Consider the following 13,549-nt stretch of genomic DNA (forward strand, 5'->3'; position numbering starts at 1 on the left):
CATACGACAGACCGACCGCGGTAGCTGATGATGATGATCTTCAAGTGGCAATCATCGACAAATTTAATCGTTATGGTAAGTACGATTAGAGATGCATAAAGTAATAAACTGCTTGAAGAGCAAATCGAAAGATTTCCTTGTGAGAACTGTTGACGCACTCTGTTTGGCGCACTCTGGGTCATCCTTGCTGAGGTCTCCTTATCTGATATCCAGACTGATTCTCACAGCCTGGGTTCCCACAACTTCGATGGACAAAGAACTCCTGCTGAAAATGTTGGCGCTGCAGAATCCCAGCCTCACTGACTCGAGTTGGACTGTTGCCACCTTTACTCCTAGTAACGAAGATGGAGGGAGGGAAAATTGAATTTCGGTTCAGGATGGGTTCGGTTTCTACTGAGCACATCTATGAAACTATGAAATAATAAGATAAGAGGATCCGCACCCACCAAACCTAAGTGTCCGCAATATGCCCAACAAAATCCGAGAAAAATATACTTTAAATAAATTTCGCATTTTAGAAGCCTTGAAAATATTAAAAAAATCCACGTTTTTTATAATTCAGGTTTTTGTTTGTTGTTATCTCATTTTGGACAGTTAATTGTCCCAATACCTGTGCGTTATTAAATCTGCCTTGGCTTCCCTGTTGTGCAATGTTTAGTCCATGGCACAATAAATAGGTAGTCCATTTAGCGCAGCTGATGTCTCGATTAACTGTCAAAGTGGGTAATTTCTACTTGCATTTGATGTGCAATGTTGCCAACCATGTGAAATCTTATATGAAAAATTTTGACAGAAGGTCGAGACAAAAACAAAGGTTTTTGTTGTGATACATCACCTTATTATTGAATCATGGTTTAGTCAATTGGTCGCCTAACGATCCCTATTTAATTTCATGAGATTGCGAAAACAGTCAACCGCCTTGCTGACTTGCGGTAGCCCTAATCGGCAATTCTCTCCATGTCTCTTTCTCAACAATGCGCTCTTGTTAAGCGGTCTCCATTACATCGCATTCGTAAATTTTCCATTTTGCGCTTTGGGTTAGTTCTTTATCGGCCATTTTTGTCTTCTCCCCCATTTATAGCGAATGGAACGTTTTTAATTAGAGTTAGGCACCAAAGGCATCACTCACAATTCATCACGTTGAAAGCTTTGACTGGCACAAGCGTGCAAAAGCAAACGAGCAAACGAAGAAGCGGAATTTGTTAGAATTATTTTTGCAAATAAATTAAAATATCCTTATCGAAGGATTAAAAAGGATATAAAACAAACGAAATTAAAGAAAAAACGTTACGCGTATTAAATTGTTGTAACAACAAAAGAGTGATAACAATTTCAAAACGCCAAACGGAGAAGAATTGAATTTGCAAAAGTCAAACAAAAAGAAAAGAATTTCTCGAAACAGTGCGAAAAAAAAAGAAAAGAAGAATCGAATCAACGACGACAAAACGTGTTGAGTGAGAAAGCAAAAGCAATCGTAGCAAAGATAAAAGTACAGGAAGAAGTGTTCCAAAAAACAGAAAAGACAGGATTAACTTTGCTGCATGTGCGTTCAGTTTAGGCAACATTGCGAAGGAAGTCCGACAGTAGTGGAATTTTTTTCGATAGTGTTGAGTGTTAGGTTAGAAACGAATACGCGTTGTGTTTTAATTGTGGTGTGCTAAAAGCAGAAAGAGTATCCCTTCCCTGCTCACATTAGTGAAGAAAAAAAAACGAAAGTGAGTGGCAACTGGCCTGTGGCTAAAAGAAGGCAGCTACGAAAGGCAAGCTAGTGTCGGGGGCTGCGGTAACAACAACAAAAAAATATGACAAACAATACTATGGAATTGCCATCACAAGAGGTGGCCGAAGGTGGTGGAGAGGGTGATCAACAACAGCAGCAACAACAACAGCATCGTCTGGCAAATGAAAACAATAACACAGAGGAGGAAAATAATGTACAGCCAGCCAGTAGTGAATCGCAACAGCCAGCACAACAAAATAATACAGTAGGACAGGAGCAAGAACTCTCGATGGTAAATGGTGGAGAAGATCAACAGGCCCATGAAAATATGGAAGTAGATCATGAACCACATGCTGCTGTTAATGGTGGTGAAGCTGAGGAAGAGCAACAACCTGCCAATGGTGCCGGTGGCGGCAATGATTCAGATGCCGACAATGCTGATGATAATGCTCCTGCCGCTGAACCATTCTATGGCTTCGAAGAATCTGAACCCAATTTGGAGGAAAAAGATATGCCACAAGTATTACAATTTTGGGAATCTAAACATACCCAATCGGGTTTTGATCCAGTGCCGATATTGAAAAGGTAAGTTATTATTTTTTTGCATTATTTAATAGTTTTGTGAAATTATCAGCAGTCAGTTCGACATGGGTGAGTTGGTGTGAGTGCGAGCTGGTTGGCACATAATTAATTGCTTGTATTGGTATGATTTTTTTCAATTTCTTTAAGGCACCATTTGATGATGACGTATGGCCCCCCTAATCATTATAGAGACAAAGGTGGTCGTATGAAAAACACAACAACAAATAAATGATTAGCATAGGCAAAGGGTTGGGGGTGGTGGTCATGAATGTGGAAGTTCATTGGAATTCAATAATATTTTAAAATAGATTTTTGGGCCGTGTTATCTACAACCTTAGCGATACCTCACACCAAATCCAATATGATAATGACCCAAGGGCTTATCTGATAATGAAGGGCAAGATTTTTTCTTTCACATGAACAGAAATTATAATTGTCTCTAAAAATAATTTTTAAAAAATCCACGCCTATAGGCAGACTCTAAAGAATATTTTTAAAAAATCCACGACTATAGGCAGACCCTAAAAAATATTTTTAAAAAATCTACGCCTCCTGTCCTCTCCGTCCGTCCATCTGTCCATGTTAAATTGTAAACAAAGTACAGGTCGCATTTTTGATTCGAATTGGATGAAATTTGGCACAGCTCATTTATTTGGCTCAAGGACGAACCCTATTGAAGTTTGGAAAAATCGGTTCAGATTATAGATATAGCTCCCATATGTATTTTCGTCTGATTTTAGGTAAATGGTGCACCACAGTCCCTATATATCTTTCGATTTGCACGAAATATGTGAAATGATATGTGTTAAATTTCGTGATATGTGTTAAATAATCGTAAATGGTGTACCAAAGTCCCTATATACCTCTCGATTTGTACGAAATTTGGCATATCGTACTGAATTGAGGATAAAATTATGAGTGGTGAGTTTCGGGAAAATCGGTTCAGATTTAGATATATCTCCCATATATATTTTCGTCCGATTTAAGGTAAATGGCGTACCAAGAGCCCTTAATATCTTTTGATTTGAACGAAATCTGGCTCAGCGTGATGAATTAGGTCTAGAATGATGTGTGTTAAGTTTCCTGAAAATCGGTTCAGATTTGGATTTAGCTCCCATATATATTTTCGTCCGATTTAATGTAAATGGTGCACCACAGTACCTGTATATCTTTCGTTTACTAAATTAAGACTAGAGTGATGTGAAGTTTCGTGAAAATCGGTTCAGATTTAGATATAGCTCCCATATATATTTTCGTCCGATTTTAGGGAAGTAGTACACCAAAGTCCCTATACATCATTCGATTTGCACGAAATTTAGCGTAGCCTACTTAATTAAGTATAGAGCGATGTGTGTCGAATTTCGTGAAAATCGGTTGAGATTTAGATGTAGCTCCCATATATATTTTCGTCCGATTTAAGGTAAATGATTTCCTATAGTATCATATAGTGGGCCCCGTCTTGACTTTACTACTTTCCTTACTGTTTTTTTTTAATCTACGCTTATAAAATTTATTTTTAAATAATCCACGCCTAAAAAATTATTTTTTAAATCTATGCCTACAAAAAATATTGTTAAACCATCCACACCTACAAAAATATTGAAAAAATAGTTCTAAAAAATCGAAGCATACAAAAATATATGGATATCCTCCTTTTAATCCTCCGTATTTAAATATAATTATTTTTCCCTTTTCCATTTCAGATTGGCTGAAATTTTCGAAAAGGAAAAAGAAATCTATATGCGCAAAGATCCCGATCCGTTCGATGAACGCCATCCATATCGTACAGATCCCAGCTGTCAATTTGGTTTCCTACTAAAACTATTATTTCGCAAAGATAATTTTATGAAGAAGGTATGTCCAACCAATTTTAAGAATATTGAGTTTTTTTTTCTAATTAAAATACTTTTTGCCTTGCAGCTTGTCAATGACTATCTGCGTGATAATTATTTTACCCGTCAAAATGTACAAAAAAGTTCCTTAGAATTGAATATATTGGCATTGCGTTTGATATTGGTGATAATGCCAGGTTTGGAGACTTCGGCGGTGTTTCAAGTTGAATTTGATAATTTAATAAATCGCATCTATGGCTGGGCTGAGGATAGTATTGAACCGTTGCAAAGTTATGCCACTGGTTTATTGGCTGCTGCTATGGAAGTTACTGATATTGCTGTGACCTTTAGGGAAATTAATACCCGTCTGGTGCCGAAAATGATAAAACGTTTACATATGCTACAGGCGATACACAAAAGTAAGAGAGATTTTTTTGAAATATGTTTTTAAATATCCTTCATTAATCCCCAAATATATTTTCTACCATTTCAGCAATACTTCAACCATCAACCACAAATAATGCAAATGAATCCATCAATAACTCGATTGATAGTGAAGCGGGTCTGAATAATTCAACACTTGGGGTAGAACGTATCCTACCATCATGGATGGCCGGTTCGGCACCACAATCACCACAACGTTTAGATGATAGTACGGCAAGTGGTCGTGTACAGAATAGCAGCGCCTTGGACACATTTGTAAATTCATCGAACCTATCTACCCTGCTGGAGAATAGTCGTGATGCTTTCCCCACCGGTAGTGGTGGTCGTTATTATAAGAAAATGTATATACCCATACATCCACCATCGGCTGAGACAAGTCAAATGTTAATATTACGTTATCTCACCACTATGGGAGAGTATCAGGAGTTTTTGGGTTTAATATTCGAACACAATGCAATGCAGTTGATTTTTGGATATATTGAAAATTTGGATCGTCGTGATACATGTTTGGCCTTTGAGGCGTTGAAATATTTGGCATCGCTGCTGTGTCACAAGAAGTTTGCATTGGATTTTATAACACATGGTGGATTGGAGGTGAGTGAAAAAATAAAAAAATAACATCCGACTGATATGAAATTTGGCACAGCTCATTTATTTGGCGTAAGGACAAACCCCATTAAAATTGGTAAAACTCGTCTAAGATTCAAATATAGCTCCCATGTATATTTCCGAACGAGTTTATGTAAATTGTACAGCGAATACCCCATACTTGTCTGATTGTGATGAAATTTTATACAGTGTATCGAATATAGTCTGGAATGATGTGTGTAAATTTTGTTGAAATCGGTTCAAAGATTCAATACTGGTCCGATAGCCACGAAATTTTGCACAGAGTACCTAATTGAGTTTAGAATGACGTGTGTCAAGTTTGATTAAAATGGGTTCCAATTTAGATATAGCTCACATAAACAACTTCGTCCGATTTCATAAAATTGGGCCCCTAAGACTCAATGTTGGTCCGAGTGCAACGAAATTTTGCGCAGCATACTGTATTAGTTCTAGATTGGTGTCTATTAAGTTTTGTAGAGATCGGCTTACATTTAATTATAGCTCCCCTATGTCTGTTCGCCCGATTTCATCAAAATTTGGCCCCAAAGGCCCTTCGTTTATCCGAATGCGACGAAATTTTGAATAGTCAGTTAAATTTGAACTTAAAATGAATAGGGATTTCATTATCCCCTCTTCTATATACCCATAGTGGTGTAGGGTATCATATAGTCGATCGCGTCCGATTTTTTTTTTACTTTTTTATTCAACAATTTTATTGTAAATTTAATGTGTCTTTCCAGCGCCTCTTGAGAGTCCCTCGTCCCAGTATAGCTGCCACAGGAGTTTCCATCACCCTATACTACTTAGCCTATTCCGAAGATGCCATGGAACGTATTTGTACAATGCCCAAATATATTATCACAGATTTGGTGCGCTATGCTCTATGGATATTGGGACATTCTTATGATTCGGGAAAATGTCATGCCACCATGTTTTTCGGATTGAGTTTTCAATTTAAGGTTATGCTCGAGGAGTTTGATGCCCAGGATGGCCTCCGGAAGCTATACAATGTGGTGAGTATCGGCGAGATCATTTTTCTATTGGATATGCGACTAATTTTCAATTTTTCCTTTCAGATATCCGTTTTGAAAATCTTGAATCCTTCCAATAATGACGATGACAATAATGAACTCAACGAAGATGTGGAATGTGCCTCACGCCAAATAGTACGCCACGTCTGCGTGGCCCTTAAACGTTATATGGAATCCCATCTCTTCTATAAATACAATAATTTTATGTGTCAACAATTCCCTGTGTCCAGTGAATTTAATCGTAATATCACCAAGGCCACCAAGACCACAATGGAACAGATTAATGAACAAATACGTAATCTACAAGAGAATACATCGGTGCGAGCGCATTGGGCACCCGTCGACCAATTGCTAAAATTAGGTGGTATAACTCTCCTATTGAAAATTATTGCCTTCTCCTATGATTGGAATAATAGTGGACGTTCGGAAACGGTACGTTCAGCATTGGATGTTCTGTCGATATGTTGTGTTATACCTAGGGTCTATGCCACATATTGTGATATATTGGAGTTGCCAGCCATTGTTACAACATCGGGTATTTATTCGATATTGGGTGCAGCAGCTGGTGATATTGTACCTGATGCAGATGTACAAAAGTCCGCATTGGCTGTGTTGTGTAATTGTGTGTGTTCGCCAATAGCAAGGGTGAGTTAATAGCATAACTACTTTTTTTACTTATTTTTTACTTTTTTATTTTTTTAATTTACAGAAAGAACCCAACACTTTGATTAAATGTTTCGGCTCCTCCAAGAAGGCCAAACACAACAACAAATATAGCGAAGAATTAGTGGAAAAGGTGTGGGAATCGGTGTGTTCCAATAACGGCATAATTGTACTACTTTCTCTCATGCAAATTAAAACCCCTATCACAGATGCCGATTGTATCCGCGGCATGGCCTGTCGTGCCTTGGCCGGCCTGGCAAGATGGGAACGAGTCAAGCAAATTATTGGCAAATTACCACTCTTTGCCAGTGGCCAAATACAAACCCTAATGCGCGATCCCATCCTCCAAGAGAAACGTGCCGAACATGTTATATTCCAGAAGTATGCCCTTGAGTTGTTGGAACAAGTTTCAGGCAAGGCCAAGCCTTTTAGTCATCAATTGGACCCTTCGCTGGCAAATATTCATAAGGCCAATGTTATTGCCCAAACCAAGATACAATATAATGAACATCAACTCTATCAATTGATTTACGATCACCTGGAATCCAAGGGCCTCACGCAGACGGCAGCCATGTTACAAAAGGAGGCCAATATTCAACTGCCATCGACAACAATGAAAAGTTTTCATCAATCGCCATTCGATTATAAGGTTATGCCCACCAGTTCAATTGCACGGAATCGTCTGCGATCAAGAATGCAGGATGTTAATCAGGCCATTAACAGTGCCACAACCACGGCGACGCCGAACTCTACAAACAATGCAAACACTAATACACCAACAAATTGCATTACCTCGTCCTCCTCCTCCGTAACGAATTGTGGCACGGATAGTCTAAATGATAGCTTTTCCGAAGATCAAACAATGAGCACCGTCACACCCATTAAATTGGTTAAAAAGACTGAAAAGGTAGCACCCAATTTAACCTCAACAGCAGCCACAAACATCAACAATGTCGCTTCATCAGCAAAATCTTTACAAAAACAAATATCCGTAGTTGACCCCAGTAGTAGTTTGATGATGGATATCAGTTCACCGCCTCAGTTCTCCAACAACATTACCCTCAGCACAATTGTCACGGAATATTTGACAAATCAACATGCCCTCTGCAACAATCCCATGACAACATGTCCACAATTTGATTTGCTAACACCACACAAATGTCCCGACCCGAAACCAAATCGTATATTGGGTGATAATTTAAATGTGGCAACACGCTATGCCAGAGCACAGGATGGTTACAATACAAGAAGATTAAATCGTCGTTTTATCCATTCACATTTTGCCCCTTGGAAGACAATACGTTCCAATGACTATAATGATGTGATATTTTCTTCATGTCACATTGTACCCAATTCAGATATCCTTCTGGCTGGTACGCATCAGGGTGATGCCAAGGTCTATAATATGAATCATGGCACAGAATTGTTTTCGGCACGTTGTCATAGTTATATCATCGATTCTATACTATCGAATCGCACCGGAGATTTGGTATTGACATCGGTTTCATGGCGCAGCCCCTTGAGTGTCCTGTGGGCTGTCAAGGATAATGATTTTGTATCGAAAATTGAATTTGTCGATGAGTTCTATTGTGAATTTAGTAAATTATCTCAGGATAAAGTTATTGGTACTCTGTCAGATGTGAGTGGGGAAATGTATTTTTTTAAAAATGTTTTTTTATTAATGGTTTGAATTTCAATATTTTCTTTATTGCAGGCCTGTACTATATATGATATTGGCACGGGCCAAAAGATATCCACCTTTACACCTACTTTGGGTAATCAGTATACAAAGAATCGTGCCACATTCTGTCCCACCGATGAACTGGTTTTGTCAAGTAAGTTGAATAAGGCGTATTGAATTAAGTTTGGAATGATGTGTGTTAAGTTTCGTGAAAATCGGTTCAGATTTAGATATAGCTACCATATATATTTTCGTCCGATTTAAGGAAAATGGTGCGCCAAAGTCCCTAAATATATTTCGATTTCCACGAAATTTGGCATAGCGTACTGAATTAGGCCTAGAATGACGTACGTGAAGATTCGTGAAAATCGGTTCAGATTTAGATAGAGCTCCCATAGCTCCCCGTAAATGGGTATCACTTTGGATTTGATCTGTTCATTCTTAAGTTTATTTTCTTAATCCATCCTATCTCTGTTTTTTTTATTTCCTTTTCCTAGGTGGTGTCCTATGGGATGTTCGATCCGGCAAAGAAATCCACAAATTTGATAAATTAAATCAATCCTTATCAGGTGTCTTCCATCCAAATGGTTTAGAGGTAAGAGTACAATAAGGCATATCACAGTGCTGTCATTTTAATCTCTTGTGTGTTTTCCCTTACAGATTATTTCCAATACCGAAGTATGGGACTTGCGAACATTCCATCTGTTACAAACTGTCCCAGTGTTGGATCAATGTCTCATCAAATTCTCCCCCCTACACGTGATGTACGGCATCCGTTTGGAAATGGAAAATCGTTCCGATTTCGATGATACAACAAGTTATGATACAAGCTTTAAGGTGCTGGATGCCTATGATTATAGCTCGATAGCAACGATTGATGCCAAGCGCAGCCTGTTCGATTTAAGTGTCAGCGGAAATGGCAGCCTGATTGCATTGGTGGAGGATCAACCATCGTACGAATCGAAACCGGAAACATTTGTGAAAATCTACTGTGTCGGCATGAAGAAAACCGAACAGGACGAAGAGGTGTGTGATATTGAGAGTGTAGATAATTCATCGCCCAATGGTAATGGTACGGCCATGTTGCGCAACTTGTCACGTTTGCATGAGAATTTCGGGACAAGCGGCGATATGGGACGGGCTATTGCCAGGGAGGGTACGGGTGGTTCGTTTAGCCTATTTGCAACGACGGCTGCCAGTGGCAATGGCGGCGTCGGTGGTCATGCTGTGCCGCGCCCCAGGGCTGCTGGCGGCGTTAACGATGCTAATGCTGGTGGAGGAGGCGGCGGAGGTGGCAGTGGTGGTGGTGGTGCCGGAGCAGCTCCAGCTGGAGGATTGGCTATAGCGGCGGATATTGTTGGTATACTACGTAATCGCAATATGATGGATTATAATTCACCACGACGACCCTTGTTGTTGCAGCCACGCAATCACAACCATAACCACACGCATCATCATCATCACCACCATCCTGCGCATTCACAGCAAAATCGTGCCAACAACAATCATGGCAATAACGCTGGCCTACGGGCTTTACCAGTACCAGCAGCGGCAGCAGCTGGCGCAGCAGCCGCAGCATTAGAGCCCGCTGCACCGGCGGCAGCGGGCAATGATAATGGCGGCGGCAGCGGTCGTGGTGGCAACGGCGCAGCAGTGGCAGCAGCACCGGGCAATAATCTTAATAATGGTCTCAATGATGATTTGTTTGATTTGGAAGATATTGCAATAAATTTATTGTCTTTGCTTGTAGGAAGATGAAGAGGAGTGTGAGTCCGATGAGGACAATTCCGATAGTGATGACTCAAACAATGGTAGGTTTGGTTTGATAAAGTTGTATTTTTAAAAAATTATTTTAAAAATATATAAACAAAATATAAAAAAATATATTTTTAAATATTTAAAAAATATATATTTTTTAAAAATTAAAAAAATATTTTTTTTTTAAATTAAAAAATATATATTTTTTTTAAATTAAAAAAATATATCTTTTTTAAATTAAAAAAATTTATCTTTTTTAAATTAAAAAAATATATTTTTTTAAATTAAAAAAATATATATCATTTTTAAAAGAAAAATATTAATTTTTTTAAATTAAAAATTTTGTTTTAAATCTAATAATTTTTTCAAATGATTTCCAGTGTTTGATATTATTCCTGATGAGCGTCCTGGCCGTAGACGCCGTGGCAACAATGATGATGCTGATGGTGATGACGATGACGATGACCAGGATGATGATGATGACGACGACGATGATGATGACGATGACGACGACGATAGTGATGATGATGATGACGACGATGGCGATGATGATGACGACGATGATGGTTGGATGGACATCATGGAGGATGATGATCTTCCACATCATTTCCGTTTATTTGCTTAGTTGTTTTCATTTTATCACACAATCAAATGTGGTGTTCGCTCGCTACCCCCCATCATCAATCGCCTGTATGTCTGTACATCGCAAGCAAACAAACAAAAAAATTGTGTAAGCCGCCTTGCAGAGTCTCCTTCAGTTTCCTTGTGTATATGGTCTCTTTCTCGCTCGAGAACTGTGTTCCTGCCGCCAGCCAACTTTTTTTTATATTAAAAATTTTTAGAGGCCTCAAAATTGAATCGATACATAGCCCTTTGCGCCTAACTGCCTTGAATTTTCTTAAGCCAAGAAAATTGTCGGTGTGTGTGGGGTGATGATTTTCTTGTTTTCCCGCTCGACTCGACTACAGACAAATTTAAAAAAAATCGATTATCCATCGCGATTATCCTTTCTGTTCACAAATTTCTTTAGTTTTTTTTTTGCTTTTTCATTTTAATCTTAACCTAATATATAAGTTATATAGCTAGATGTTTATTAATTCTAATGTTATTTGTAATGCATTAAAAAAGAAATTCTTTGTTAAATATATATACACTTTTTTGGAAAGAAATTATTATTTTTTAATTTTCGTAATTTTTTTTACATTTCAAAAAAAAAAAAAAAAAAAAACATAAAAAAATAAATAATAAAAATTATTATTTATTTTTTTATTTACCAAAAATTTTTCGAAGAACATTTTTTTTTTTAATAATTTGTTTCTTCAAAAAAAATTTGTAGGTATTTTTTTCCCAAATTATAAAAACTAAAATAAAAAAATATTATTTTTTTCAAAAAGAAAAAAAATTATAATAATTTTCTAAATTTTTTTTCTAAAAACAAAAATTACAAAAAGAAAAAAATACAAATTCAAAAGAATAAAATAAAAAATAATTTTCTGAAAAAATAATTTAAAAAAATATTTTTGTTTTGCAAAAAATTTATTTTTTTTTAAAAGTTTAATTATATATTTTTTTGCAAAAAAAAAATTAAAGGAAAAAATAATATTTTTTTTTTGAAAAAAAAAAAAATTTTTTTTCTTTTAAATTTTTTTTACAAAAAATTTAATTACAAAAAAATACAATTTTTTGTTCCATTGATTTTTCTACAATAATTTCAGCATATAATTATTCTACCCACAAACCCCTTCAATTATAGATTATTTTTTTTCCAAAAAATTAAAATTTTCAAATGATATTTTGTCTAACAAAATCTAAACAAAACTCAATATCAATTACCAATCGTATGTATAATTGTATGTAATTAATTAACTAATTTAATAGGTATATCTATATGAAAAAATATATATAAAAAACAAAAAAATTATAAGAAATTGTATAACAATTTACTTGCATTTTTTATAAAAAAAAAAAAAAAAACAAAAAACCGAACATAAATGAACTGTATTTAATATAATAATAAAAAAAGAAATCTGTTTCAAAGGAAAAAACATGTTTTATTTTTTTAGGTTAGGTCAGGGTACACAAAACGCCAAACTTGTAAAAAAAAAAAAATTTTCAAAAAATTGATTTTATTTTCAAAAATATTTTTTCGTTTCGTTTAATTTGTATTTTTTAATTTTGTATTTTTTTAGTTTTGTATTTTTTTTTAATTTTGTATTTTTTTAGTTTTGTATTTTTTTAATTTTGTATTTTTTTAATTTTGTATTTTTTTTTAATTTTGTATTTTTTTTAATTTTGTATTTTTTTAGTTTTGTAATTTTTAAATTTTATATTTTTTTAATTTTTATTTAGGTTAGGTCAGGGTACAAAAAACGCCAAAAAATTTCAAAAAATTGATTTTATTTTCAAAAATATTTTTCCGTTTCGCTTAATTTGTATTTTTTTAATTTTGTATTTTTTTAGTTTTGTATTTTTTTTTTAATTTTGTATTTTTTTTTTTAATTTTGTATTTTTTTTTTAATTTTGTATTTTTTTTTAATTTTGTATTTTTTTTTAATTTTGTTTTTTTTTATTTTGTATTTTTTTTTAATTTTGTATTTTTTTAATTTTGTTTTTTTTTATTTTGTATTTTTTTTTAATTTTGTATTTTTTTTTAATTTTGTATTTTTTTAGTTTTGTAATATTTAAATTTTATATTTTTTTATTTTTTATTTTTTTTTAATTTTGTATTTTTTTTTTTTTTGATTTTGTATTTTTTTTTTAATTTTCCAATTCTGACAAGTTCCTACTTTTAAGAAAATGTTCTCATGTTTTTATTTTCAATGCCTCGAACTTCCGATATATTTTACATACATTCTTATATCCACCCATTCATCCATTCATTAATTCCAAATATAGAATTGAAAACAAGAAATATTCAAATTAATTGCTAATTTATAATATTGTTGCTCTTGGTTGTTTATTTTCTGTATTTTTATTTACGAATATTCGATTTCAATGCCCTCCCGATAATATATGACACTCGTACAAAAATATCCATATTAACTAGGGATAGACAACTAGTAGTTTATTCTTCTCTAACCATTAAAGAATTTTAATCAAATTTATCTTATCTAAAGCAGTAGACAACAACAAATCATTGAGATTAAATAGACAATAATACGAAGCGTTCAGATTTTTTGCAAAGCTTCAAATAAAATTTTCCAAACTTTCGAAAAAAAAAATTGAAAAT

General features: G+C 34.9%; 1 protein-coding gene across 1 annotated transcript; it reads left to right on the top strand.

Moving 5' to 3' along the window:
- The first annotated feature begins 2,128 nt into the window (after positions 1–2,128).
- LOC133321196 (protein mahjong) lies at positions 2,129–10,945 on the top strand. The gene is made up of 12 exons (XM_061530284.1): positions 2,129–2,305; positions 4,006–4,156; positions 4,223–4,553; positions 4,628–5,172; positions 5,928–6,200; positions 6,264–6,863; positions 6,928–8,520; positions 8,596–8,716; positions 9,060–9,157; positions 9,223–9,588; positions 10,313–10,373; positions 10,701–10,945. Exons 1-12 carry the CDS (start codon positions 2,232–2,234, stop codon positions 10,943–10,945), a joined length of 4,458 nt encoding a protein of 1,485 aa, XP_061386268.1. The 5' UTR covers positions 2,129–2,231.
- The last annotated feature ends 2,604 nt before the right edge of the window (positions 10,946–13,549 follow it).

Source organism: Musca vetustissima, unplaced genomic scaffold (assembly GCF_032173495.1).
Source record: "Musca vetustissima isolate MV318-11 ecotype Yass unplaced genomic scaffold, APGP_CSIRO_Mvet_v1 utg5396, whole genome shotgun sequence".
In the NCBI taxonomy this organism is placed as follows: domain Eukaryota; kingdom Metazoa; phylum Arthropoda; class Insecta; order Diptera; family Muscidae; genus Musca; species Musca vetustissima.

What these genes read in the sequence shown, in the direction of transcription:
- LOC133321196 (XM_061530284.1), top strand. Translation starts at nt 2,232, where the DNA reads ATGCCACAAGTATTACAATTTTGGGAATCTAAACATACCCAATCGGGT. An exon ending in TGTGTTCGCCAATAGCAAGG is followed by an intron (nt 6,864 to 6,927) that starts GTGAGTTAATAG and finishes TTTAATTTACAG; the next exon opens with AAAGAACCCAACACTTTGAT. An exon ending in TCCATCCAAATGGTTTAGAG is followed by an intron (nt 9,158 to 9,222) that starts GTAAGAGTACAA and finishes TTTCCCTTACAG; the next exon opens with ATTATTTCCAATACCGAAGT.